This window comes from Accipiter gentilis, chromosome 19 (genome assembly GCF_929443795.1).
Source record: "Accipiter gentilis chromosome 19, bAccGen1.1, whole genome shotgun sequence".
NCBI lineage: Eukaryota > Metazoa > Chordata > Aves > Accipitriformes > Accipitridae > Astur > Astur gentilis.
Genome location: NC_064898.1, coordinates 26,432,939 through 26,458,368, shown reverse-complemented (window position 1 = coordinate 26,458,368; position 25,430 = coordinate 26,432,939). Strand labels below are relative to the sequence as shown.

General features: G+C 54.3%; 1 protein-coding gene across 2 annotated transcripts; it reads right to left on the bottom strand.

The window, feature by feature from the left end:
- Nucleotides 1-61: 61 nt before the first annotated feature.
- P2RY6 (pyrimidinergic receptor P2Y6) lies at nucleotides 62-9,676 on the bottom strand. Of its 2 annotated transcripts, none has more exons than XM_049822978.1 (2): nucleotides 9,586-9,676; nucleotides 62-2,247 (listed from the first exon to the last, which is right to left on the bottom strand). In XM_049822978.1, the coding sequence occupies exon 2, from the start codon at nucleotides 2,190-2,192 to the stop codon at nucleotides 1,200-1,202; it is 993 nt and encodes a 330-aa protein (XP_049678935.1). In that variant the 5' UTR covers nucleotides 2,193-2,247; nucleotides 9,586-9,676; the 3' UTR covers nucleotides 62-1,199. The 2 variants fall into 2 exon arrangements, with proteins under 2 accessions (XP_049678935.1, XP_049678934.1); XM_049822977.1 differs by lacking the exon at nucleotides 9,586-9,676 and adding an exon at nucleotides 4,675-4,754.
- Between the last annotated feature and the right edge of the window lie 15,754 nt (nucleotides 9,677-25,430).

Genomic DNA, 25,430 nt, shown 5'->3' with positions numbered 1-25,430 from the left:
CTGCTTGGATGTATAACGTGTATGTATATGTAGTGAGTGCATATATGTGTACATATCCATCTGAAAAAGGCAGGGATGTTTATTCTATACATCCTACATGTTAAAGAAGACTCGCAGAGCAGTTAGTGGTATGTCCACCCCGTGTCGTGTAAGCGAATCCCTCCTGGCCAGGAGGGAGCAGCATCCCGATGGAGGCTGCGGGGAGCAAAGCTCAAGCCCCAACGCAGCCTGGGGGTGGTGGAGAGGCCAAGCCAACGGTAAGACATGCGGTGACATGGCCAAGGACACCGAGTAGCTCGGTGGCCTGGGTTTCCTGACACCAGGCATTGTGTCTGGCTGTGCCGGCTCTGATTTTGGTGGATCCTGGTTAGGAGGTAACAGCAGGATGCCAAGGATGCCAGGATGGGCCAGCTTTGGGGTGGTGGGCTAAGCAGGGAGCTGGACCCGGATGATGCGGAAGGTCCCCAGGCAGGTGACAGCACCGCTGGCTTGTGTCTCACCCAGCCCATGGTCATCACTTGGGTGGGAAATCCAGCATGGGTGTCCCGGTTGCCCTTAATGTCTCCCTTCCCAGTTCCCAGTCTTTCCAGGGATGCTTTCCCACTGTTTTGCAGCTCCAGTGGTACCAGCAGGCCCATGTCTTTTACTGCTGTGGCCCCTTTCTGGGGCTGGGGGTGGTTAGGGATGTCCCAGTATTACACCAGAAAACGTCCGTGACACTGATCTTGAGCTAGAGAAACATACGGCCCCATGTTCCCCAGACAGGTATGAGCTGAACTAAACCCTCCCCAGCCTTTGCATGGCCCCATCGGGGAATCTTTAAATGAGAAGGGGGAGAAATTGCCCCCCAGCAGCTCGCCCTGAGCCACGGACCGTGTCCTCCACAGTCCCAGTGTGTCCTCCATGGTCCCACCAGTGGTTTTTATTGTGTCGGTGGCTCGGCCACCAAAGAAACATGGTGCTAAGCTGCTCAAACTGAGCAACTGAGCCAGAAAGAGGACACAGGATCTGTGCCGTGATGGGGTTAATACTGCGCCGCTGCAGGTTGGAGATGGGATGAAAGTGTTGAGAACTTGGGAGATGCCATCCTCCTGTCCTCCAGCACGTCCCCAACTGAAGCCATCTCTCCTCCATGGACCTTAAAGCCAAAATTGCTCCATGCCCAGTCCCGGTGACACCAAGGTGGCCCTTGTCCTCACCTAGGAGCCATAGGTAATGCAATGGTCATGCCGCCACTTGGAGCTCATCTTGTCGAGGAGGTAACGGGTGCTCTCGCGAAACTTGCGTTGGGTGAAGTAGAAGAGGATGGGGTCAAGGACGCTGTTCATGCTGGCAAAGGGACGCGTGCACTTATAGGCGATGGCAAACGCCTGTAGAGCCGGGCAGGGCAGGCTGGGCGAGGAACGGACGATCAGGTAGATGGTCTTGGTGAGGTGGAAAGGGAAGAAACTGATGGAGAAGACGATGACCACGATGATGATCATACGCACGGCTTTGTCCTTCCTCTTGTGCACCGCCAAGCCGATCAGCTCATCCTTCTGGCACAGGATCCGGGCCATCCTGCAGTAGCAGGCGAGGATCGCCACGAAGGGCAGCAGGAAGCCGGTGATGGTGAGGGTGATGCCGTAGGGGAAGTAGGCGGTGGAGCGATCTGGTGGGCTCAGGTCGTAGCAGACAGTACGGTTCCTCTGGGTGCCGGTAGAAGCAAAGACGAAGGTGGGCAGGCACTGGGCGATGACGATGAACCACACCGCGGCGCACACCAGCCACGTCAGCTTTTTCCCCTTCTTCTTGTGCCACGAGGCCAAGGGGTGGCAGATGCCCAGGTACCGCTGGACGCTGATGCAGGTGAGGAAGAGGATGCTGCTGTGTAGGTTGGTGTAGAACTGGAAGCGGATGAATTTGCAGGTGAAGTCCCCAAAAGGCCAATAATCCTTCTGGGTGTAGTTGTAGATGAGGAGCGGGAGGGAGCAGACGTAGAGCAGGTCAGCCATGGCTAGGTTCAGCATGTAGATCATGGTGCGGCTGAGCGCCTTACGGGCCACCCAGATCTGCCCGATGACCACGGCGTTCAAGGGCAACCCCACCGTGAACACCACTGAGTAGACCAGGGGCAGCAGGATCTGCTTGAACTCCTCATGGAAGGTGCACGAGTTCCTCCTGGAGCCCACGAGGGCCGTCAGGTTGGCCATGGCAGCGGTCCTCCCCGTCAATGTCCTCTCGGCTGGTGTGGCCCCTCAGCAGTGCCTGTGAATGACAAAGGGGACGGTTGGTGACTCGGCCATGTGGCGTCACATCCACCCAAGCAGGATGAACCTGGACCGGTGTGTGTGACCCCATAGCCCCATCCTTCTGGGCCGGGGCAACCCCCGGGATCCATACAGGCTGGGGGATGAAGGGATGGAGAGCAGCCCTGTGGAGAAGGACTTCAGGGTAACAGTAGGCAAAAAGCTGGACATGACCCGGCAATGTGCGCTTGCAGCCCAGGAATCCAGTCATCTGCTGGGCTGTATCCCCAGCAGCGTGGCCAGCAGGTCGAGGGAGGGGATTCTGCCCCTCTGCTCCGATCGGGTGAGACCCCACCTGCGGTTCTGTGTCCAGCTCTGGGGTCCTCAGCACAGGAGAGACAGGGACCTGTTGGAGCGGGTCCAGAGGGGGGACACGAAAACGATCAGAGGGCTGGAACACCTCTGCTGTGAGGACAGGCTGAGACAGTTGGGGTGGTTCAGCCTGGAGAAGAGAAGGCTCTGGGGACACCTTATAGCGGCCTTCCAGTACTTAAAGGAGGCCTACAAGAAAGATGGGGACAAACTTTTTAGTAGGGCCTGTAGCAATAGGACAAGGTTTTAAACTAAAAGAGGGGAGATAGAGACTAGAAATAAGGAAGAAATGTTTTATGCTGAGGGTGGTGAAGCACTGGCCCAGTTTGCCCAGAGCGGTGGTCGATGCCCCATCCCTGGAAACTTCCAAGGTCAGGTTGGACGGGGCTCTGAGCAGCTTGGTCTGGTTGAAGATGTCCCTGCCCAGGACTAGATGACCTTGAAAGGTCCCTTCCAACGCAAACTGTTCTGTGATTCTGATTCTAAACCACGACGACGGATTTAGGGGTCCATCAGAAAAGTGAAGGTGGAGAGAGTGGGACCGTGGGCGGGGGGTGGCACACAGGACGGTGCGGTGGCCCCCATCACCCCCATCTCAGCTCCACTTGCCCCAACACTTACACCCCGTAGAAAGGTTTGCACAAGGCCAAACCTCCCTCATCCCAGTGTGGGAGAGGAAATTGCAGCACAGCGTGCCCGTTAGCCGCCGGCATGGCTTCCTGCTCCTCTGCAGGGGGTGCCAAAACCCTACGGCCAGTCACCCGAGCGGGCTGCGTCCCCCAAGTTTCAGGATATGCCACCTGCACAGGGTCCGGCAGGACCCACAGATGTTTTGTGGTTACTTTTCAGGACTGGTGACGCTCTGGTCCCAGAGTTTTTTGGTTTTTGTGGGCTGAGAGAGCCCATCCACGTGGCCTCTGGGCGGCTCTGAGCTGGGCAAGAGGCCACCTGCTTTTCTTAGCGGCTGAGACGAGTGCGAAAGACGTGGTCCTACAGCACAAAAAGACCCCTGACCCCAGCTGCGCCGCTTGGATGGGTCCCTCGCCATGACACCCATGGGTGCTACACGCTCCCAGGTTGCAGCAGATCGGACGCGTGGGCAGAGCCACTTCTCCTTTCCCCTCTCGCTTCCTCCATCATCACTGGCGGACCTGTCTGCAACCCTGGCTGGTGGCGTGGGGCCAGTGCCCGCTTCCCCCTCCACACCCCCAATGACTGGCAGGCACGAGCTTACCTGGAAATGGGGTGGCCAGTGTCCCTGTGCCAGCTGGGAAGGGAAACTGAGGCAGGGAGAGGGGTGGCCAAGCTCCAGCCAGACACATGGGGCAGAGGGGATCAGGGGGGGACACACACGGATAACACAAGTCCAGGGGCCACCTCGTTAGCTCGCACCACCGTGGTGGTCCCCACCCAGGTCTCTGGGGATTTACCAGACCCAGAGCGCAGCCTGGCCATGGGGTCAGGCTTGGGGAGAGTGCTGGGGACACACACAAGGCTCTCCCATTTTTTGGGGGTGCTCCAGGCTTGTAGATTAGTCGTGTGTCCCCCTCTCTCCCAGCTGCCGCATATTCCTCCAACCCTCCTGGCACCCCATTGAGCCCCCCCTGGCACCCCACTGAGCCCCCCTGCACCCTGCTGAGCCCCCTGCACCCCATTGATTACCCCCCCCCCCCCCGCTGAGCCCCCCCTGGCACCCCACTGTGCCTTCCCAACCCTGCTGAGCCCCCCTGCCCCCCGCTGAGCCCCCTGCACCCTGCTGAGTCCCTCTGGCACCCCATTGTCACCCCAGCCCCAGGCAGTCCCAGCACCCACCTCTGCCACCTCCAAGCCAATACGTGCCCCAGGGTTGTGAACTTTCCTGTCCCCTGGGACCCCCCCCCAAACCTCCTCCAGGACCCAAGGCTGGGGTAGTGCCCACCCAGCCCCCACCCTGGGCACCCACAGGAGCCTCTGCCATCCCACTCATCCTCGCAGGAATACAGCCTCTGCCATCCCACTCATCCTCGCAGGAATACCACCATGACAATGGGGACAAGGCAATAAGGGTCCTGGGGGACCTGGGAGCGCGTCTTACCTGCTGGGGTGCCACGGGTGCCACGGGGTGCCACAGGGTGCCAGGACCTGCTGCTCTGCCCAGCACCTGGGCACATCTGCAGCCCTGGGGTGCTGAGCTCACCCTCTTGAGCAACACTTCCCCTTTCCACCCAATGACAGCACCCCCGGGGCGATGGGGAACAGAAACCTGGGTGGCAGGGTGGGCACTGCGCCGCATGGCACGGTGCTGTGGGCACCACATGGCATGGCATGGCAGGGTGGGCGCTGCGCCGCATGGCACGGTGCTGTGGGCACCGCACGGCATGGCATGGCAGGGTGGGCACTGCGCCGCATGGCACAGTGCTGTGGGCACCGCATGGCATGGCATGGCATGGCAGGGTGGGCACTGCGCCGCATGGCACGGTGCTGTGGGCACCGCATGGCATGGCATGGCATGCCAGGGTGGGCGCTGCGCCGCATGGCATGGTGCTGTGGGCACCGCACGGCATGGCATGACATGGCAGGGTGGGTGCTGCGCCGCATGGCACGGTGCTGTGGGCACCACATGGCATGGCATGCCAGGGTGGGCACTGCGCCGCATGGCACGGTGCTGTGGGCACCGCACGGCATGGCATGGCAGGGTGGGCACTGCACCGCATGGCACAGTGCTGTGGGCACCGCATGGCATGGCATGGCATGCCAGGGTGGGTGCTGCGCCGCATGGCACGGTGCTGTGGGCACCACATGGCATGGCATGCCAGGGTGGGCACTGCGCCGCATGGCACGGTGCTGTGGGCACCGCACGGCATGGCATGGCAGGGTGGGCACTGCAAGACAAGGCACTGAGGGTACCGTGTGGCACTGCACAGTAGGGTGGGCACTGCACTGCACGGCGCAGCACTGCACGGCGCTGCAGGGTGCTGCATGGCCGCATGGGTATGGCACGGCACGGCACAGGTCCTGTGTCAGGACCTCCATCACGGCTCCGCACCGTGTGTATAGATCCCCTACGCACATATATGAGCTGCCTGTACACGCATGCAGCCTCCCCGCACACACACAGACATGCGTGTGCACACCCCCACGGACATGCCCTACACGTGTCCACAGACACGCGCCCCCCATGCGCCCACACTGCGCCTCCAAAAGAGCCGTACCTGGACACTAAGGGACATCCAGAGCTGGCAAATGCCACCAGGGCAGGGGACGTGACCCAAACCTGGCTCAGGGATGTCAGGATGCGGCCAGCTGAGGCCACCGGCCATGTCACCAGACCCATGAATTTTGGGGTCTTTTCCCTCATTTTTTGGTCTTTTCCCCCATTTTTGGCTCCTTCCTGGGGTGGGTATCTGGGGTAGATGCTGGGGACAGGGAGGTCACCTGGTATGGTGGCACCAAGAGGAGAAAGATGCTCCAGTTGCCTTGTCCCCTTCTGCCGCAGCCACACAAGGGAAACTGAGGCACGGGCACTGGGTTTGAAGTGAACCAGTGTGGTTCACGCCCCATTTTAACATAGTTTCTTCCCAAAACACCCCTTGGAGAGGGGTTTGTGGGGGTGGGCTAAGGGACATGCCCAAGGCTACAAAGGCCATCAGTAGCGGAGGGTAACCGCAGCAAGAGCTGAGCCAAAAATACAATAAGCAGCCAAAAAATCAAGGGACCCCCCCCTCCCCAAAAAACTTCTTTGTAAGAGGGAAATGGGGCACTGAACCCCAGTGCTGCCAGACTGAGAGGGATACGGAAGCCGGAGGAGAGGAAGAAAAATCCCTCCCGATCCCAGGAAAAAACCCCAGCTGCAGGATGTGCTGAGCACAACCTTTCTATTAGACACCAGAGAATCCCCACCCCAACTGTACCCACTGCCTGCCCCGGTCTGCAACCCCGCAACCACAGCCTGCCATTGCCCATAAATCACTGCTATTTCCAATTAATGAGACCACATCAAGTCACTCGTCCTCATCCTACTGCTGTGCCCATGGCACGTCCCCAGGTCATGATCTGGCCTGGCGGATTATCCAAAAAGTCCCCTTTTTCACCCCAAAAACCCACTGCAGAAATCCCTGCCAGCCCTTGGGATGATGGAGTGGGTGGCCTCCATGCTCAGCCTCCCCTAAAAGCAGACATCCTTGGGATTATGGAGACGTGGTCCTCATGCCCTGACACCATGGTGATGGGCACCAGGTGAAATCCATTGTCAAATGAGACTTGCAGGGGGAAAAAGGGGTGCACACGGTGTTGGGGTGCTCCATAGGATGGCATCACCCTTACCCAGGGGGTTTAATGTGCCTGAGAAGGAGGAACGGGGTTAAGAAAGAGAAGTGCTTTCAAACCATCTCAGGTGAGCCCTTCTCCCGTGAAATTAGCTTTAATTAACACCCTGATATTAATACGAAGGGGGTTTCTGCAGGCTTGCTACACTGGGAAAATATTTTGGCTGCTGGTGCACTCGAATAGTTTATGGGGGATGGCTTCCTCTTTTGGAAACCTTCCTCCTTGGTTTGTCCTGCCTTGGGAGGACACCATGGCGGGGACATCTTGGTGGCTCGATGGCAGAGCTGGGATGGCGGAGAAGGAAGTGAAAGCTCCAGCTCAGCAGATTTCAAAGGGGATGAAGGGGGGATGCTCCTGCCCTGCACATCGCTTGGCCGAAGCCACAACATCCCTGTCCCCAGAAACCTCCCCTGGTCCCAAAACATCTTCACGTGCCCGTGGACATGTCCCACCTGCCCTGGGGTGGTTGGGGACCAAGGCTTGGATGTTTTAAGGGAAATTTCCATTTATCGAAGCCCCAAAATGTAATGATGTGGGCAAATTGGGCCAGAGTGGCATTTTCAAGTGCTTAACGTGGACCCGTGGGGACAAGGTGCAGGACGGGCCGTCAGGCGATGCTGCGTGGCTCTGCCACGGATGTACTCCGTCCTTGGGTGACTCCCTTCACCTCCCCATGCTTTGGTGCCCCATCTCTAAAATAAATCAGCATCTCAGGGGTGCTCTGAGCAACCTGGGCAGCGTTTTCCTGCTGGAAACGGGAGGTGCTGGGGACAGGGAAGGTGCAATGAGTTGGTCTGGTCTCAGCTGGCAGCACTGAGGCTCTGGCTGTATAAACCCATACATATATACACACAAACATAGGCACATGTTCAGCCACATGTTCACCCACGTGCATAAACATGTATATATATACAAGCATATACACCTCTCCATATAAATATACCTCTATGCATGTAGACATCTCTCTGTATTTATACCTCTATACATAAATATACCTCTATACATTTATATATGGCTCTCCACACACATGTATATACACATATACATTTCTCTCTACATATATAGAGAAATATATATGTTACCATTCACACACACATATACACAAACTTCTATACCTATATACACAAATATATGTCTCCCAGCACAGGGACTCACACATATGTATATACATAACTCTATCCATATATATACAAATATATTTATGCTTCTATACACAAGTCTATGCACACATGCTCATATATACAAATATATTCATAAGTCTGTATGAATATATATACAGATATATAGAGAGATATATAAAGGCGGAGGCCGGGCTCCTGGCACCCGCAGCAGAGACACCGGGGAAGACCAGGTCCCTTGAGCAGATTTGGGGACACTCCACGTGTAACACCCCCTCTGGCACGGGGCTGATCCCTATGGATGCCCAGGGAGATGCAGGCGAATCCCGGGTGCACCCCAGGCCGTGGGAGCAGAGGGACCCGGGCAAACCCACCCCGCTGAGCTCCGCACCAGCCCTGCCGTGGGGATCAGGGTGTGATTTGAAGCCTTGCTCTGCGGTAAAAGCTGCTAAACCTTCCTAAAAGCAAAGTCCAGCAGCTACCGTTTGGGGTGGCTTTGGGAGCACCCCAAAGCCTGACCGCAGCACCGATGCTCTCTGGATCTGACCCCGTTCTCTCCAGTTCTGCCTCATCCTGCCCCGGTCTGCCCCATTCTGCCCAGTTCAATCTGATCTGCTCAGGTCCAATCCTGCCTGGTTCAGTCTCAGCTGCTTGGGTCCGATCCTGTCCTGTCTGGCCCCATCCTGCCCAGTTTGGTCTGACCCCCTCGGGTCCCATCCTGCCCGGTTCGGTCTGAGCCTCTCAGGTCTGATTCTGCCCAGTCTGGTCCCATCTTGCCCGGTTTGATGCGTTCAGGTCTGATCTTGCACGGTTTGATCTGACCCCCTCGGGTCCCATCCTGACCAGTTTGATCTGACCCCCTCGGGTCCCATCCTGCCCGGTTCGGTCTGACGTACCCAGGTTCCATCCTTCCCGGTTTGGTCAGACCCTCGGGTCTCATCCTGACCCGGTTTTGTCTGACATGCTTGGGCCCATTTCTGCCTGGTCTGGCCCCATCCTGCCCAGTCCGGTCTGATCCTCTTGGTCCCATGCTGCCCGGTTCGGTCTGATCCTTTTGGGTCTGATCCTGCCCAGCCCAGTCTGACCCCCTCGGGTCCCATCCTGCCCGGTTTGGTCTGACCCTCTCAGATCCCACCCTGCCCGATTCGGTCTAACACTCTGGGGTCTCATCCTGCCCGGTTCGGTCTGACCCTTTTGGGTCTCATCCTGCCCGGTTCGGTCTGACCCTTTTGGGTCCCATCCTGCCCGGTTCGGTCTGACCCTTTCAGATCCTATCCTGCCCAGTCTAGTCTGACCCATTTGGGCCCCATCCTGCCCAGTCTGGTCTGACCCTCCAAGGTCCCATCCTGCCCGGTTCGGTCTAACACTCTGGGGTCTCATCCTGCCCGGTTCGCTCTGACCCTTTTGGGTCTGATCCTCTCGGTCCCATCCTGCCCAGTCCGGTCCGACCCTTTTGGGTCCCACCCTACGGGGTCCAGCCCCATTCCGCCCGGTTCCCTCTGCCCCTCCCGGGTCCGATCCTGTCCCGGTTCCCTCGATCCCTTCCCGTACGCGGCACTTACCGGCAGCGGGATGCGCCGGGGCGGCAGCGGCGCTCAGCGCCCGGGGCCGCCCCGCTGCCGCTCCGCCGCCGGTCCCGTCCCGCTCCGCCCCGGGGCCGCCCCGTTCCGCCCCGCTCCGGCCCCGGCACCTGCGGGAGGGTCCCGGAGGGGACCGGAGAAGGCTCACAGCTGGATTGGGGCGGAGGAACAGCTGGGCTGAGGGGCTGCCGCGAGAACAGCTGGCTTGGCCTCATGGGCAAACATCTGGATTGAATGGGGGTGAGGGGGGTGGGGAGGTGTCCACCGACCCCAAAAGTGGGATTTACAGGGTGGGATGCTCATGAACCGGCTGACAGCTGGATCCTCCTGGCCGGAGGCTGGGAGCTGCCGGAGCCTTGGGTGAGCGGCTGGGTGTCGGGGACAGGGTGTCCCCCCCCGGGCACCGGGTCTCAACCGAAGGGGTCAGCGGCTTCGGTACTCATTAACCAGGCGGTCAAGCCTCCACGCTTCCTGAGCAGGGCTATTAAAGAGCAATAAGGAAAGGAACCCCGGGGGGACGTGTTGGGTATGAAAGGGCCGATGCATAAACAGCCCAGGGATGCCAGGAGTGCGCGGGATGACGGGTTTGGCCCTTCCTTTCCCTGGAAGGCCAGTTCACCCTCCGAAATTATTCCCCTCCTTCCATTTTAGGAGCTTGGGGTGGGTAGGGTAGAGGTGGAACGCAAGGAGGTGCCGACTGGCATCGCTTGGATGGTGGAGCACCACGCCGGGGTTCCCCGGCATCGCCTCGTTGAGAGATGCTACCCCAGAGCTGGCACCCAAATAGGAGGAGAGGAGTTTTGGGCAGAGGTTTGGCTGCACGGTATAGGAGGTGGAGGTGGAATGAGGTGCCGCAGCCCGTCTGGATCCCGCCGGCGCCTGCACTACGGCGGACAACACGGGCTTTCATCGATCCTGGCGCGAGCCCGCGGCCAAGCCGGGTAGCGGGGCCACAGGGGAGATGGGCTCTGGCAGGAGCAACCGTGAATATTTGCAACCACAGCCAGGCTGGAGCCATCACCCTCATCCCGGGGCTGCCCGGGCTTGTGGGGTTGGGTTGGCGATGGCTCGGTGCCCTTGTGAAATTCCCCGCTCCCTCAGCCGCCGCAAGGAGAAGGAAACTGGGGGAAAAAGTGTCTTTCCCCAGAGTAGAGCAGAAAACACGCCTTGTGCAAACAAGCCCAGCAGCCGGCGATGGGCAGCCCAGGGCTTTCCGCAAGCATCCGGGGAACGCAGCTGAGAATGGACACAACTCACTCCTCCGATGAGCCACCAGCGCGAGCACTTATCCCACCTCCAGTGCTGCCTCTGTCTTGGGGTCAAGCTCTGAGCTGGTGAAAAAGAGCTGGTGTCCTCCTCCCTCCTGGCATGGCGGGTGTCCTTGCAGGTCCCCAAGGTGAATGACTTGTAGCCAGCTGTCCTGCTGTGGGGACACTGTAAATAGTGGAGGGAGTGTTAAAAAAAGAAAATAAAATAACAGCTCCTGGCTGCCTGCCAGCCCCAGCTGCCTCCACTGAACCCGCCAGCCAGACTCGTAGCCTCAAACCTGGCCCTACAGCACCTGGAATAAATGGGAACCCCAAAAAATGACATTTTGGGTGTTGAGCAGCGATGGGAGAGGCAGATTTGGAGGCAGTGGCAAGGCCAAAAAAGAGATTTCAAGCAAGGCATTGGTTTTATGCCTCTTTTTATCCATGTAAAAAGCAGACGAAGCTCATTGGGAAAAATAATTGCCCAAAGGGAATAGCCTGGGTTCCTCCTGGAGTCTCACCGATTGAATAAATCCTTGGCAAAAAGGCCTGGCATGGTGGCTGGATTTGGCCTCAGGAGACTCTTTGGCCGCCTGGTTTCTGTTCCTCTGGCTGGATGTTGGCAGTAATCACATTAGCAGCTGATTGCAGGAGACCTTTGCCACTGCTGCCCAGGGTAACTGCACCTTCCCACCGGGCCCCAGGTTTCCAGCCGCTGGCAGGTCGCAAGATGGTGCGGATGGAGAGAGGAGCATCTGTGGTCAAGGGCAGGGAGGCAGCTGGACCTGGGGCCGTGCTCCTCCAACTGATGCAAAACTCTTGTTGGGGGCGAAACGCAGCATTTTTCAAATGCTGAAACTTTGTGAAAGCCTCAGGGCTGGGATGTCCCCACCACCAGATGCTGGACGTCCCCATGGGGAGGGTCCTACAGGGCTTTTAGGTTCTTCCCCAACACAGGCGTACCAGGGATGCAGGCTGGGTCCCTTTGGCCTCGGGCTCTGCTGCGGCTCACCAGACCGGAGATGTCTTGCATGAAAAATTTCATTACATCTAAAAGCTATTTATAACAGAAATGGAGTTAATTTCTCGTGTCCTTCTGACACCACCAGCCTGCCAGGGTCATGGGCCTGGCTGAGCTTGCTCATGAGGAGGTGACATTTGATGGCAACTTTCTCTTTTTTAACCAGCTTAGAGGACGTGGTCACCCCGGGCTCACCCTCAGACATCTGCTACCCCAGCACCTGCCTTTGAGTCCCCAAATGTTTGGCAGAGAAGGTGGTTGGTGGAGAAAGTCTCATCTCTGATAGCGCCGTCCATCCTCTTGCTGCATTCACCTCAAACCAGTGCAGGTGCCTGGGGTGAAAGCCCCACAGAAGAGAAATCTTCTCACTGCTGGACCTCTGCGTTGGAGAACCTGGTCAACCTCCATTGCCATGATGGGTCCCAGGCCCACATTTCTGGCCATTCAGCCCAAATTTCCTTGTGGAGGTGACGAGGTCCCAGTGACAGCCTATGAGCCCGACGCACCCGTTCTGCCAGGGCTCTGCAGGAGCACCGGGAAACCTTGGCTTTGATGGGAATTCAGACAAAAATACCTTGGCTTTGCTCCAGGTGGGAGCTGACCCGCTGTTCCTATGCCTCAGTGTTTCCCCAGAAATATGTTTCAGCTTGTTTTCCTCTCCGACCTGCTTTCCTAGAGCCCCACGGACGTCAGCAGGGGAGGAAGGGGTTTCTGAGCCTCTCCTCCCCCAGCACGTAGATGATTAATGCCTTGATCTTCGCAGGCTTCCTTTCCTCTTGCCGGCACACCCTGACGTGCCTCAGGGACTCAAGGTCGCTTCCGCTCATCACTTTTCTTTGCTCGAGAATCCTCAAGAAGCAGAGCGGAGCGCGAGGATCCAGGCATGGGTGATGTCTTAGGCTCCAGTTCCATCCACGATGTCAGCAGAAGGAAAGTGGTGGGTGTTTGGGAGGTGGCCTCCGTGCAGGAGACCTCGTCCGTCTGCTGGCAAAGTGGGTTGGGAAGGGAGATTTTGGGACTCACATCTGTGGGTCTTTGCAGGCAGGAAAATCCAGGGCTTGGAGCATGTGAGAGTTTCACGGTGGAGGTTTCTGAGGTGGGCCTTCACACTTCGTGGCCATCTTTGAGAGGTCTTCTTCACCCCCACTGCTAGGAGGCTCTGCAGAGAGGGAGGCCATTGGCTCTCACTGCCTCATCCTCACAAATGATTGCACTTTTTCCCTTCAAGGACAGAGCTGGGGTCTGGGATGGGGACATCTCTGAACTTTCCATGGTTGAGTAGAAACTAAATGCCTCCAGGTTGGCCGCAATCCCTTCTTCAGCTCCTTTCCCTCCTACCCATGCCAGCAGATGACCCAGCCCTTTTGGGTTTTCACCCCTCTGTGGCTCTTCCCATCCTGGGAGAGCCCTGAGCTCCTGAAGGTCAGCACAGCGATGGCCATCTCGGTCTTCTCACCAACATGGCTCTTCATAAACACCCATCGTCCTCATCCCCCATGATGAGAGACCATGGTATGGAGCAGAGGTGCAACCCGGCATGGAGCTCCACCATTGCAGTGCTGGGAGAACTGTGCTCTGCCAGCAGCCCCAGGGATGGGTCCAGGTATCAGGTGATAATCAAAGGGTGTCCAAAAGCAGGCTCAGGTCCCCATAGGGACCTGCAGGATCTGACCATGCTGCCAGCTGCCCAGGGGTGATGGAGGAGCACACAGTGTCCCTTTGGCTCACCACATCCATGGCTCCTCCACTTTCCGGACTGCCTCCGCAGAGAGGAATAAGGAGGTCAAAGCACATGAGACCTGCAGGTACCTTTGGTATTTCCCATCCAGGAAAGATTTAAAAAAACTTCCCTCGACTCGTTGCTGTTTCCTCGATAGCTTGTTTGCTTTGGCTGTTGGACCAGAGGCTGTTCTCTAGCTGAAGAGTTTTTCTGGGAAACGATTGGCCCCCTCGATTACAACCAGGGACAAAGGGTGGGAATATTGATGACGACGCTTGCTTTTGGGGTGCCACCATCCCAGCAGGACCACACACCCAGGCACATTCGTAGGGTGAAAATAGCTATTTTAAGGTTTAAAACCAGCATCTCAGGTATGAGCCAACTTGAGGGGCTCCATGATCATGGTCCGTCACTGTAAACCAGGGCCAAACACAAGTGTCCCAACATGCCACTGTGTGCTGCTGCAAGAGCACAGATTGTCACCTGCCTGGTGGGCACAGAACACTTGGGTTTTATGGATGGGTTGAGGCAGCACAAGGGTGAGACGGGCAAATTTCTCACCTGACTGGGTGTGAGTCACCAGGAAGCCAGCAATTCTGTACACCGCAAATTTAATGTTTTGCATTAAAAACTTGTTGGTGCAACTTCTTGTTGCTTCCCAGGAATCCCATACGCAGTTCTGCTGCTCCTGCAGCAAGCAGTAAGGGATTTTGCGTGTGATGAGCTCACCTGGGACTTCCAAGTCACGGCTCAAATTTCCCATCTGGATGGACGTGCAATTTTTACTTTGTGCAATTACTCTGTGCCTTTCTGTAACAGGAATTTTAAGTCCTTGGCTGCTCTTTTTGCTTCTTAACACCATTAAATGCAAGGCTGTTGACTCAGGATGTCCATCCCTGATAGGACAAGGTGTAAGACAGGACAAGGAGTAATGGCTTTACACTGAAAGAGGGTAGATTTAGATTACATGGAAGGAAGAAGTTCTTCCCTGTGAGGGTGGTGAAACCCTGGCACAGGTAGCCCAGAGAGGTTGTGGATGCCCCATCCCTGGAAACATTCACGGTCAGGTTGGATGAAGCTCTGAGCAACCTGGTCTAGTGGAAGGTGTCCCTGCTCATTGCAGGGGGGGTGGAACTAGATGATCTTTGAAAATCCCTTCCATCCCAAACCATTCTGTGATTCTATCCCCTCGCCAAGGGCTGTGAAGATGCAGTGGGGAACCTGGGGACTCTTGAGAAGCCAAAATAAAATCCAGGCATGAGGCATCTCCCATAGGGACCAAAACATTCCAGAAATTAAAGCTCAGAGCATGGACCATTTTCTTCCCAGGAGCATGCAGGGTCCCGCTCAGCTCTTGGGCTGGTTCTCCTTTGCCTGCAGGTGGGATCCACCGCGGCAAATATTTCAGCCACAGTGTCCTGTTCCTTCCATTGCAAAGGCAACCAAATCAGATACTTATTTTGGGAAAAACCCATCTGTTCCATCTCCAGCATTGTTGATGAAGTTTTCTGTGTGGAGCAACTCACGTGTCCTCACTTCTCGCTTTCAGTTCTGCTTCTCAGAAAATCATTCTGTGCCTTTGAAGAGAGTGAAAGGGGAAGCCAAGTCCTAAGTGTGTATTTTTTATTACAAGAATTTGTCTTTTTCTTATATGAAAGCAACTGCTTTTTTTTTCTGGAAAAGAGCAGAGTTACAGAAACAAGGCAAAATTTAGACACAAGTTTTCTCTTCTGCCACTTACAGATGGGCAAAAAACTCCAGCAGTACTTGAGGTTTCTACTCAGCTAAATCAAATGTGATGTAATATTTTATAGGAAGATTTTAGAGATATTGCTGATATTAATATGCCTTGATTTATGGATAACAGGTTATTTGCACTGCTTGCTGGGAGATGACTGAAGCATGGCTTGCTGGAGGCTTTACCTGGAGCATCCCTGCAGAGGGACCATTTCCCATCCTCCATCCTCAAATGGGGATGATTCCCATCTTTTTCTCCCCACCTAATCCATCAGGAAACCCCTCACATCCCCTTTTCTGCAAGCAGAAAACCCATTCAGGGCTTGCTATAGGGTTTGCTTTGGGTTATGGGCAACATTACCCATATAGAAGCAAAAATTAGGGGTCCGGGGCCAGCTCAGTGCCCAGAATAAGGAGGGGGACAGGCATAGCTTCCCAGGATGGACTCAATTTTTGCAGGGACATGGTCTGCATGCAACGGTATTGGGAGCAGCATTACCCTTGGCAGTATCTTCTAAACAAACCTCAGAGCATAGTCAGTACCCAGACGTTTTGTACAAACACTGGGGTGAAAATATAATGAGGAAAATACAATCCTGGGGGGTCCTGGCCATCAGTTGTCAGGGTTTGGGCAAAACTGGGCATGGTTGCTGCATATTCTTTTTCGTCGCGGTGGCTTGCAGCACCGTGTTTGGGGGTTTGGGTGCTGCAGGAAGGGAGGGTGGTATTTTGGTGCCTGTCCAGCACAGGAGCGTGGGCAGGAGGTGTTCACGGATGCTCAGGAGGTGCTGGTGTGGGGGTCGGGTGCATCCTTGGGGGGTTGTAAGACCATCCTGAGCAAGGAGGTCTGCGCCCATCACTCCTGGGAGCAGGAGGGTGGACCAGGGAACTCCTGGGGCAACGCTGTGATGACCCCAATCTGTGCCTCAGTTTCCCCAGTTGCACAAAAAAGTGAATGGCCAGCTTCCAGCTAACACCTAGAGAACGCTCCAGGATGCTCAAATGGAGGGTGTACCCCACGTCTGCTATGGGTGAAGCCTCCTGGATCAGCAGGCAGGACCCACCTGCTCTCAACCTGCCTGTCCTGTGCCACCCCGGGCGCCGGAGACCTGCCCAACCCAAAAATGTTCAAGCAGGTCCGTCCCGTTGGGGATGTGTTGCAAAACCAAGGCAGCAGCGAAGTTCTGCACATCGGGAGGGAGGGAGGAGGGGAATTAGACAGCAAACAAGATCAGCTCGTTCCCCTCGCACTTGCGTGTGCTGGCAGGCAGCGCAGGCAGCAGCGGGTGACTTAACTCACAACACCGCTCCAGCATGCTGCCTGTTACCCTTTTTGCAGGGTATCGGCCTCTCTAACATGTATATTTTTTCATCCTTCTTCCTGCAAATAAGGTTTGCTTTTATTTTACTTTATTTTATTTTATTAAATTGGATTAAATTTTATTTTACTCCTATTCTATTCTATTCTATTCCAATTTATCAATTTTTTTTTTTTTTTTTTTTTTTTTTCCCCCCACATGGACACTGCCAGACAGCTCCAGGCCCAGGGAAAGACAACTCCCCTTTATTCAGGCTGGGAGCTGCCAGTGGCTGGGTGCCTCTCTTTCCATGCACGTCAAACCAAGAGCCCTGATCTCAGTAGGGTGGCAGCTGCTGTAACATAAAGTTTAGGGATAAAGACCCAGACAAGTCTTTAGGATAAATGGAAAAAAACTTGTGAAATAGGTTTAATTTAATATATCCAGTAAACTTAGACATTCTCACTTCCTTCCTGTTATTATCTGACATGCTCTTCTATTCTTGGATTCTCAGGAAAATTTATTTAAAGAAAACTGAACAATAACAAACATGAGATTAAAATAAAATCAGAAAAATAATGGGAATGATGGACGAGAAGCTGGCTGGACTTCCAGGAAGGTTTGAGGAGAATGTCCCGCATGAGGATGTGACTGTGCCGTACTCTGAATCTCCGTTGGAGGGAGAGATGAAGGTGCTACGTTGCCTTCAAGACTGACTGCAATTGCAGCAGCTGGTGGGCTTGGACCTCTTTGGTCCAAACTGGCTCATCTCAGTGGGGTGACTAGAGAAAGAGCCATGGGATCTTCTCTGAAATATTTTGTGGTGGGCTCCATCCCTGAGACACATGGCTCTGAGCACAAAGTATTAGCAGTCAACAGGACCTTGTCTTCCAGAAGCCAAGGGGACAGGCTGCGACCAGATGGCTACAATTAAGCATGTCATTAAATCTCTTTTTTTCCGGGCACCTTGACATCTGGTTTTAACACAGACGTAAGAGGAAATGCTGGTTTTCTCCACCGGGATAAGAGCAGGTGCAAATAAGTCTTGGCTAACCAAGACCTTTGGGCATGACAGACCTTGAGGTCTCATCTCACCTTCACACGTGCGTCTCCGCTCAGTCCGAGTGTAAGGGCTGAGCTGCATCCCATGTCGTTGATCTCCTCCTGGGTGAGTGTCCAAATTCCCCGATGTCCAGTATTTTAGAGGTACCATGTGTCAACACAGCAATGATCCGTTTTGGCCATTCCCAGGTTGGTAGTTCACAGCCTCCAGAGACAGCACTTACCTCTGCAGTGTTCATGCGCGCACAAGGGTTTTACGTCTGCAAACAACCAGGACAGCTCAAAGGCTTGGCTCCCACCCTGCTGGCTCCTGGACATGTTCCTCCATTGGCTCTTCTCCGTCATCCTTACTCTGCATTTCAGCAGCCTGGCCCTGCTCCTCCCTCCTCTGCATGCCCATTGCTTGCCAGGCATTAAGAGAGGAGAGCTCCTAGGGGTCAGAGACATCACCAACGCGTTCTTCAGGGTGTTGGGACCTGTGTGGAGACAAGCTGATTTCTTTGGGCATCTTCCAAACAGATGTCTCCGTTGGGTTGTGTTGCTCCCTTACATCCCCAGGAAGTCTTTGTAGGCATCACGCAGGGCCTGGAGAGGACAACGATGTCCACATAGGTCCTAGGACTGTCACATTACCCTAGGACCGTTGAGTGATGAAGATGTGTTCACACCAGCAGGCAACATGAAACGGCTCACTGGTGTGGCAGTAGCACCGAACTGATTAGTTTGTCCTTCTCTTCCTCCTCCTAAAGCAGTTAATATTGATAGAGCTTATGAATTAACTTCTCTCTTAAAGGTTCGATTGAGCTGGAATTGGTACATTAAACAAACAGTGAGTGGTTTATGACTCATGCGATGGCCCTGTGCCAAGGCAAGCACAAAAGCAGAGGCCTCAGCCGAGCTTTGGGAATTGTTCAGTGTTAAAATCTACATGGTCATGGAGAAGAGACCGGATGGGACTCCTCTCTAAATTCAGCTGGAGCAGGTGAAAAACTTCTCCCTTCCCCAGCTCTGGTGGCTAGGACCTCTGCTCCTCAAGCAGAGAGGAGTTACCATGACATCCCCGCTGTGGAGGGATGCCACCGAGAAGAAAAACCTTGTCCCTGAGACGCACAGGGGTAACACAGGTTCACAGAGCCCATCCCAAATTTGGGAAGGTCCCTCTTCCACATGCCACACGTCTCACCTCTCTGGCGCAAGATGATGCAGCCCTATCCTGCAGACTCCCAGCGGTCTCTATTTTTGAGTAAAATGAGTAAGAGTTGATTGTTCTTTTGGGTAGGAATGATTCAGGAAGTTTTAAATAGTAAAACTGTCCTTTTCTATAGTTATTTCCCTCTTTATTCCCGCTCTTGGCTGCTGGGCGGTTTGTATACAGTTATTAAAACCTGCTTTGACATCTCTCGCAGAGTATTTCCTTTTGGCTGGCTTCTTACACATTTGTTTCCATCCGAATTCCCATACAAGGACAATGGGGAACGAAACCGCTTTCATCCCTCATAGCCTGCCCAGAGCCCTCCCGAGTGTCATGGCTGGAGATCAGCCAGGGTGAGACCACCCCAAGGTCCTGGCTGAGAAGGGTCCTTCGCTCTGATGGTGCCGAGCACATGCTAAGGAAGGAAAGTGTCTCCCATGCCTGTTTGCAAGACAAAGGTCTAAAGGAAATGGAAAATCCATAGTACAAATGAGACCTCCATCCCCTTGGGCCATGGCGTCTTTTTTGCATGGACCCACTCTCATCTCAGCTGGAGCTGGTGTTGTGGGATGGGAGAAACTGAGCCAAAGCCTCCGTGAAACTTTCCATGCCCCAAAACAGGAGGAAAAATCTCTTCTTGATTCCCCCAAGCCACCAGCTATTATCGTCTTAAGCACATGACAAATGCTTTCTAGCCACATCTTCAAGAGACCTCCACAATGTCCATGTCCATGTCCATCCGGACCATGCATCCTGTCTGCACCCTTCTCCTTTACGCAGTTTGGTGTAAAGAGGGACGTACCTGGCCTGGGCTCTGTCTACTCCTTTGCAAGGTGGAGGGGCTGCTAATGTCAGCCCTTTCCAAGCCTTTACATGAGGCTTTCTCCCACCCACCATAGTGCACATCGGGAGTGCAGGCAGGCCTGATTTGCCCCACACAGTGGCCTTGGAAGGACACGGTGAGCTCGTCATCCTCCTCCTCCCTCCCTAGTAGATCCCAGCCAGCCTCCAGACACGCTGCGGAGGATGAGCACCATGGGTTTGTCATTAGATCAGAGATAAAAGTTCTGGCTGAAGCAGATGAACTTCTGTCCTCTGGAGCGGATGCTTCGGCAGGATAGCAAAGTCCAGATGTTAGCACAGCTGGCAGAGATGTCAGCACTCTCATGAGGCGAGGGAGGGGTCTGCTCCTGGAGAAACATCTGGGCAAGGCAGCTGCTCGACCTGCTCCACTTGGAGATGGGCCATTTTCCAAGTGGTTTGGAGAGGGAGCACAGGCACAGCTGGAGATGAACAGCACCGGGAAGCACCTACATCCCTCCCGACAGAGAGTCCGGGTAGATATGCCAGGTGGACATCCATCCAAAATGCCTAATTTTGGTCTGATGAGTCCAGATGTGTTTTAAAAGGTCCACATCTGAGTCTCAAGCCTGTTTCTATAGACCGTTGGGAGAACCAGCTACCTCCAGAGGACAATTCACCTTCCATCTCTGGTGATGGCATCAGCTGTCTTTTGGAAGTATCCTTTTCACTGGTGCTGGAGACACAGCTCACAATCCCACAGTTGACGTTTACTTGCTGACCCCAGGAGAGATGAAGGCCACTTCTCCCAGGAGAGCGATCCATACTTATCCAGGTGCTCTGCCAAGCCACATTCACCATCTCAGTCACCTTAAAGATGTTCTCCAGGCTGTGGAAAACATCAGCCTTGAGGCTTTTGAGAGAATTAGGTCCCAATTCCCATAAATGCTGTTCTGGAGAATGTTTACTCAGATCATCTTGCAATCATAGAAAGTAAGATGAGGATGAGGATGGAGCTGGAGCTGGGAGGATGGGTGTGATACACAGATCTGTACACAGCACAGAAATGCCACTCACGCCTGCCTTACTTTAGATATTTCCTTCCTGGGCTATTGCACCTCTGTGTCTGCTGCCATTGATGGCAAGTATCCTCCTTGCTTGGACCAAGGTAACTACTGAGTTTGGAGACTGGTGGCTTAAGTGAAAGGCTGAGCACAAAGAGCCAAGGTTGCATATGATTTGGGGAAAAAGCAAATAAAATACTGGTAAGAAATTACTCAGTTAAGTGAAGGCTGGAGAAGGATTTGTAGCATGAAGAGGCACCTACTTTCTGCCCCACTTTCTACTTTCTGCCACTCTTTTCTGTCCAAAACAGGCATCTTGCACCTCACCAACACCATGGATGTGGAGCGAAGAAGGGAGTAGAGCAAGGAAGGTTACTCTGAATGGGAGAGTCAAAGGGTTGAAGCTCCATGCTTTCCTGGGAGGTGTTCAGAGGAGGTCTGATGGTCATGAGCCATGCGGCTCTGGGCACAAAGTGCCACTGGTGCTCGAGCAGTGGTGCTTTCAGGGGCCCCAGGCAGTTTTGGGGGATGCAGAAGCCCACCAGTCACTTGGTTCCCAAAAAGCACCACTGACCAAGGCTTGGAGGGATTCTCAGGCAACTGCAAAAGCCCTAAAATCACTATGTCTCCAGAAATCACAGCCAGAATGGATGCTGGGCTGCTTGACCTCAGCAATCGGGGCAGAGCAGGTCCCATGCATGGGGGGATGTCCAAGCAAGGCCCTCTGCTCCAGCTCCTTAGCCTTGTGGCTGCAGCAAGGTCAGCTTTCTGAGGGCCTTGAGCAGCTCTAATCAGCCTCTCCCTTAGCCCAAACAGTCTCGTTCCCACCGGTTGCTGGCTCCAGCCTGTGCTTGTGCTCCAGAGCTGCTTGGCTCAGCACCTTCGAGGGCATCTTGCACCTTTCACCCACCACAGATAAGGGAAGAGAGCCACTGAGCCGTGCATCGCTCCATGCGCAGGGGACTGGAGGTCCCTCTCCTCCAGCAATACCTCCTGGCATGCCTCTCCCATCCCTCCCAGTGCATCCAGGCTGGGGCAAACTGGCTCCAAGTTTGGGAACTGAAGCTACAAGTTGAAGAGAAAAGGTGAAAAAAATAGAGGAAAAAAGAATGCAACCACATTATTTACTGCCTTAAATCATCCCTTCATGCCACCACGCTCACTCAGCTTGCAAAACTGTCTGGCAGGGAAGGGATGTGCTCCCAGTTTAAAAGTGCTCCCAGTTTATAGCTAAAAGGAGCATGTTTGGGAGGAGATAAGGGCTGGTGCAGACACAGGGAGCTGGGCTGAGATAACGTGCAGGAGAACAGCCATCAGCAAACCCTTGCCAGGCTGCAAAATGTGGAAATGTTTCAGCTCCGCAGAGCTGCATCCAGGGCCAAGACACCCTGGACTGCGCCAGAGATAGGAGAGGGGGACACGCTGCCAGCCTTGGAGGCATGGACACATCCTGCCCTTCTGGGACTGGATCCAAAATCATGTGTGTTCAAACTAGATTGCTTTGCTCTGCTCCCCTTTGCATCCCTGGGCTTAAAAATCACGGCTATAAATAACTATAACTGAGCATCCATTGGCACTGTGATCCAAGCAGGACTCAGGAGCTGATGGGAATTGTGATCAAGTGGTGTAAAGAGGTCAGAAAGGGCAAAAATGGCCCTTCAGCAAGTCTGGATGCTTTTCCAAGTAGTTCAGCAGCACATGTGGGACCTACCATGCGCTGCATGTTGGGACTGACCACCCAGCCACGGGGACCACAGCTCTCACACGGGTCCTACTAATTTTGTGGTGCTTGGAACAAAGTGCGGTGCAGGAGGGAAGGGGTCTCCTCGGAGGAAGTCATGAGGCTGGCACAGCACAGCTGGCCAAAAAATCCATCCATGGACCAGAAATAGCTCCCCTGTCCTCTACAAAGAGATGGAAGTGGTCACTACTCCAAACGGTGGATGCAGAAGGTCTCCATGACCTGCTTGGATGTGTTTCTCCGTCTCCCTACAGTATCTTTGAGCTGGCTGTTAAATCTCTCCCTGTGTTTAAACATGCACACGCGGGCAGGAGAGACCAACACAGCTCTGCCCTTCCCCCTGTGGGATCCAGGTTTTGGCTCCTTCTCTGGTTCTCCGTGGCACTGTGGTTGGATACAATGCCCAGCTCAGGGTTGTTTCCCTCGGGAAATCACCCTGGCACTGGGTGTTTCCCTTCCCAAAGGAATGCCTTTCCTCTGATGCTTGGAGGTCAGCTCCCCCAAGTCCTTCTGCTTGGTCCAACATGCTGCAAACATTTCTCTCCTCCCTCCCTTCCTCCCCATCTCTTTTGATTTCAACATTGCTCTTTGCATCCTAGTCAATGTGTGCTGAGCAGGTCTAAGCATCCCTGACAATTTGCAAGGTTCCCTGTCCCTTTGGATCAGGAAGGATCTTCCTTGGTTTATCCATTCACCCAACGCTGAGGCTTGTTTTCAAAGGACAACGCAAGCACTTAATGCCACAAAGGGCATCAGCTAGCAATTTCTGAATATTTGGGGACAAGGCTTGGGATTATGCAGAGCTCTTTGCTGCCTACCGCTGAATTACAGTGACCTCCCACGATCGGCGACGGTGGGAGCACTGGGGAAATACCAGTGCCTTAGAAATAGTGCACACAAGGACGCAAACAATACATGCAAAGCCAAGTATTTGTCCTTTCACGCTCCCCCGTGGAGGGTTTCTTCTGCAGAAAGCGGACCTATCCTGACCCTAAACCAGGATGGAAGGGAGGAAAGGGGAAAACACAGAGGGAAATAGAGGCTGGAGGGCTGCAGGTTGACTGGGAAATAATAACAGGGGCAAACCACCAGCACCAGCATTTGAGCCAGATCCTGAACAGTGAACACAACTCCTCTTCTTGATGTTTCCTAGGACACCAAGTCTTCTTCATTGCCGGTTTTAATGGATTATTTTAACCAAGCCTTACTGTGCATGGCTTATAACCTGCCACATTTCCCACTGCAGCCAGTGGGAATTTAGTTGGGACATTTCAGTGTGTTTGCACTTGGGACACTATGCCAGAGAAGAGCAAGAAATGGCGATAAAATATGGATCAGGAAGGCCGGCTATGCCCACCAAGGGGCTTGGAAAGCAGCAGAGCTGGTGCTTCACTGACATTTGTAACAGTGGGTGTCCATCCACTGGGTGGAGAGGAGCTGTTGGCTTTGGTGGGCTGTCCCAGTTCTCAGACTGGGAAGTGCTGATTCCTGAAGTTTCAGCTTTCTGGCCCCTGTGAGGACAAGGCACGCCTGGAAAACACTGGAAAGACTCTGGGATGAGAAGATAAATAGAGAGAACCCAATAATAGAACACGTAAAAAAGCTGTTGTGTCCTTAAAGGCAGCTGTATTTGATTTTGGAGAGGCTTGATGGTGACTTTTCTAAGAAAATGGTGCTCATCAGCACACTGCAGTGTGTTTCTGTGTGATGAATTACTTCTGAGCCTGTCACTCCATTTGATCACACCTGGAGGAAGGTGGAAAGCTCAGAGATGGTGATGTTCCCACCAGCATGTGGAAGAGGAAGGAGGCAGACCCTGAATGATCCCTCCATGGGGGACAAGGCAGGGTGAAACCCCCATTAGACCCCAGAGAATCCACTTGTGATAAAGCCTCCGGCTTCTCCAGCTCCACAGGGAGCACGTGAACTGGGCATTGTGGTAAGGCACGTGGATACCAGTCCCCCTGCCAGCAGAGACAGACAGAGATCCCACAGTCCTTGTTCTTCTCCCAGTTGCCCATGGTCTTGACCTTAAGACTCTGGATCAGGCACCCAGGGTCTCATCCTGACTCTGTTACTCTACGGCCTCAGGCATGTCACTTCAACCCCTTTCCACCTTTGCCTCTGTAATGACCTCGCTTGAGGAGCAAAGCCTGGTGAGATGTGACCCGCCAGGTCAGCTTGCTCTGGGCTTCATGTCCTGGTGTTCCCTGTGGCTTCCCAGCCGGCACAGCCCAGGCTGCCTGCCCCACAGCCAAGGGGAAGGAACCACCTCGCAGCTGCCACGAGATCAGAAACCGTTCCCTCTCCATCCTCCTTCCACTGTGCCCTGGGGAATTTCCATTTTTGCTTTCTTTCTGGATTACATTCAAAACCTCAGGCCACACAGAACAACAGCAAAGAGGCAGGCTGGTGGCAGGGAATGGTATTTAGGGGAGAAAGGAGACACCCCCATCCTCTGTTCTCCATGAAGTTGGAAAGCTGAGAGCTTAGGAAGGGGGTTTATCTCTGAGGACGCCCAAGATAACCATGTGGGATTTTTACCTCTTGACATGTGCTCAGCCAGGCAAGGAGTTATACACCGTTCTTCTTTGAAAAAGGGGGCTGGCTGCATATCAGGGGCATCTGCAGTTCCCCATAACATTTTTGCACCAAGTAGAGGGTCATTGGTACAGCTGCACAAGACAGTGCTTTTACACCCTTGTGTAAATTTGCAGATTTCGAGCTTTCCTGGAAAAAGGGGGCTATAACTTGGCTTAGGGGTGCAGATATACTGTCAAGCCAAGGCATCTTGTAGGTCCTGCACCACTAGAAGTTGAGGATGCTTCTCCTTAGCTTTTCTTCTTCTTCTGTAGCAGCCACGCATGAGCTCCTGGTGCTGCCACGGAGCTCTGAGCAGCCAAGCTGTGACGGACAGAGTCAGGGCAAGGTATTTGTTGTG

Bases quoted from the DNA above. Each gene is read 5' to 3' on its own strand.
- P2RY6 (XM_049822978.1), bottom strand. From the start codon at position 2,192: ATGGCCAACCTGACGGCCCTCGTGGGCTCCAGGAGGAACTCGTGCACC.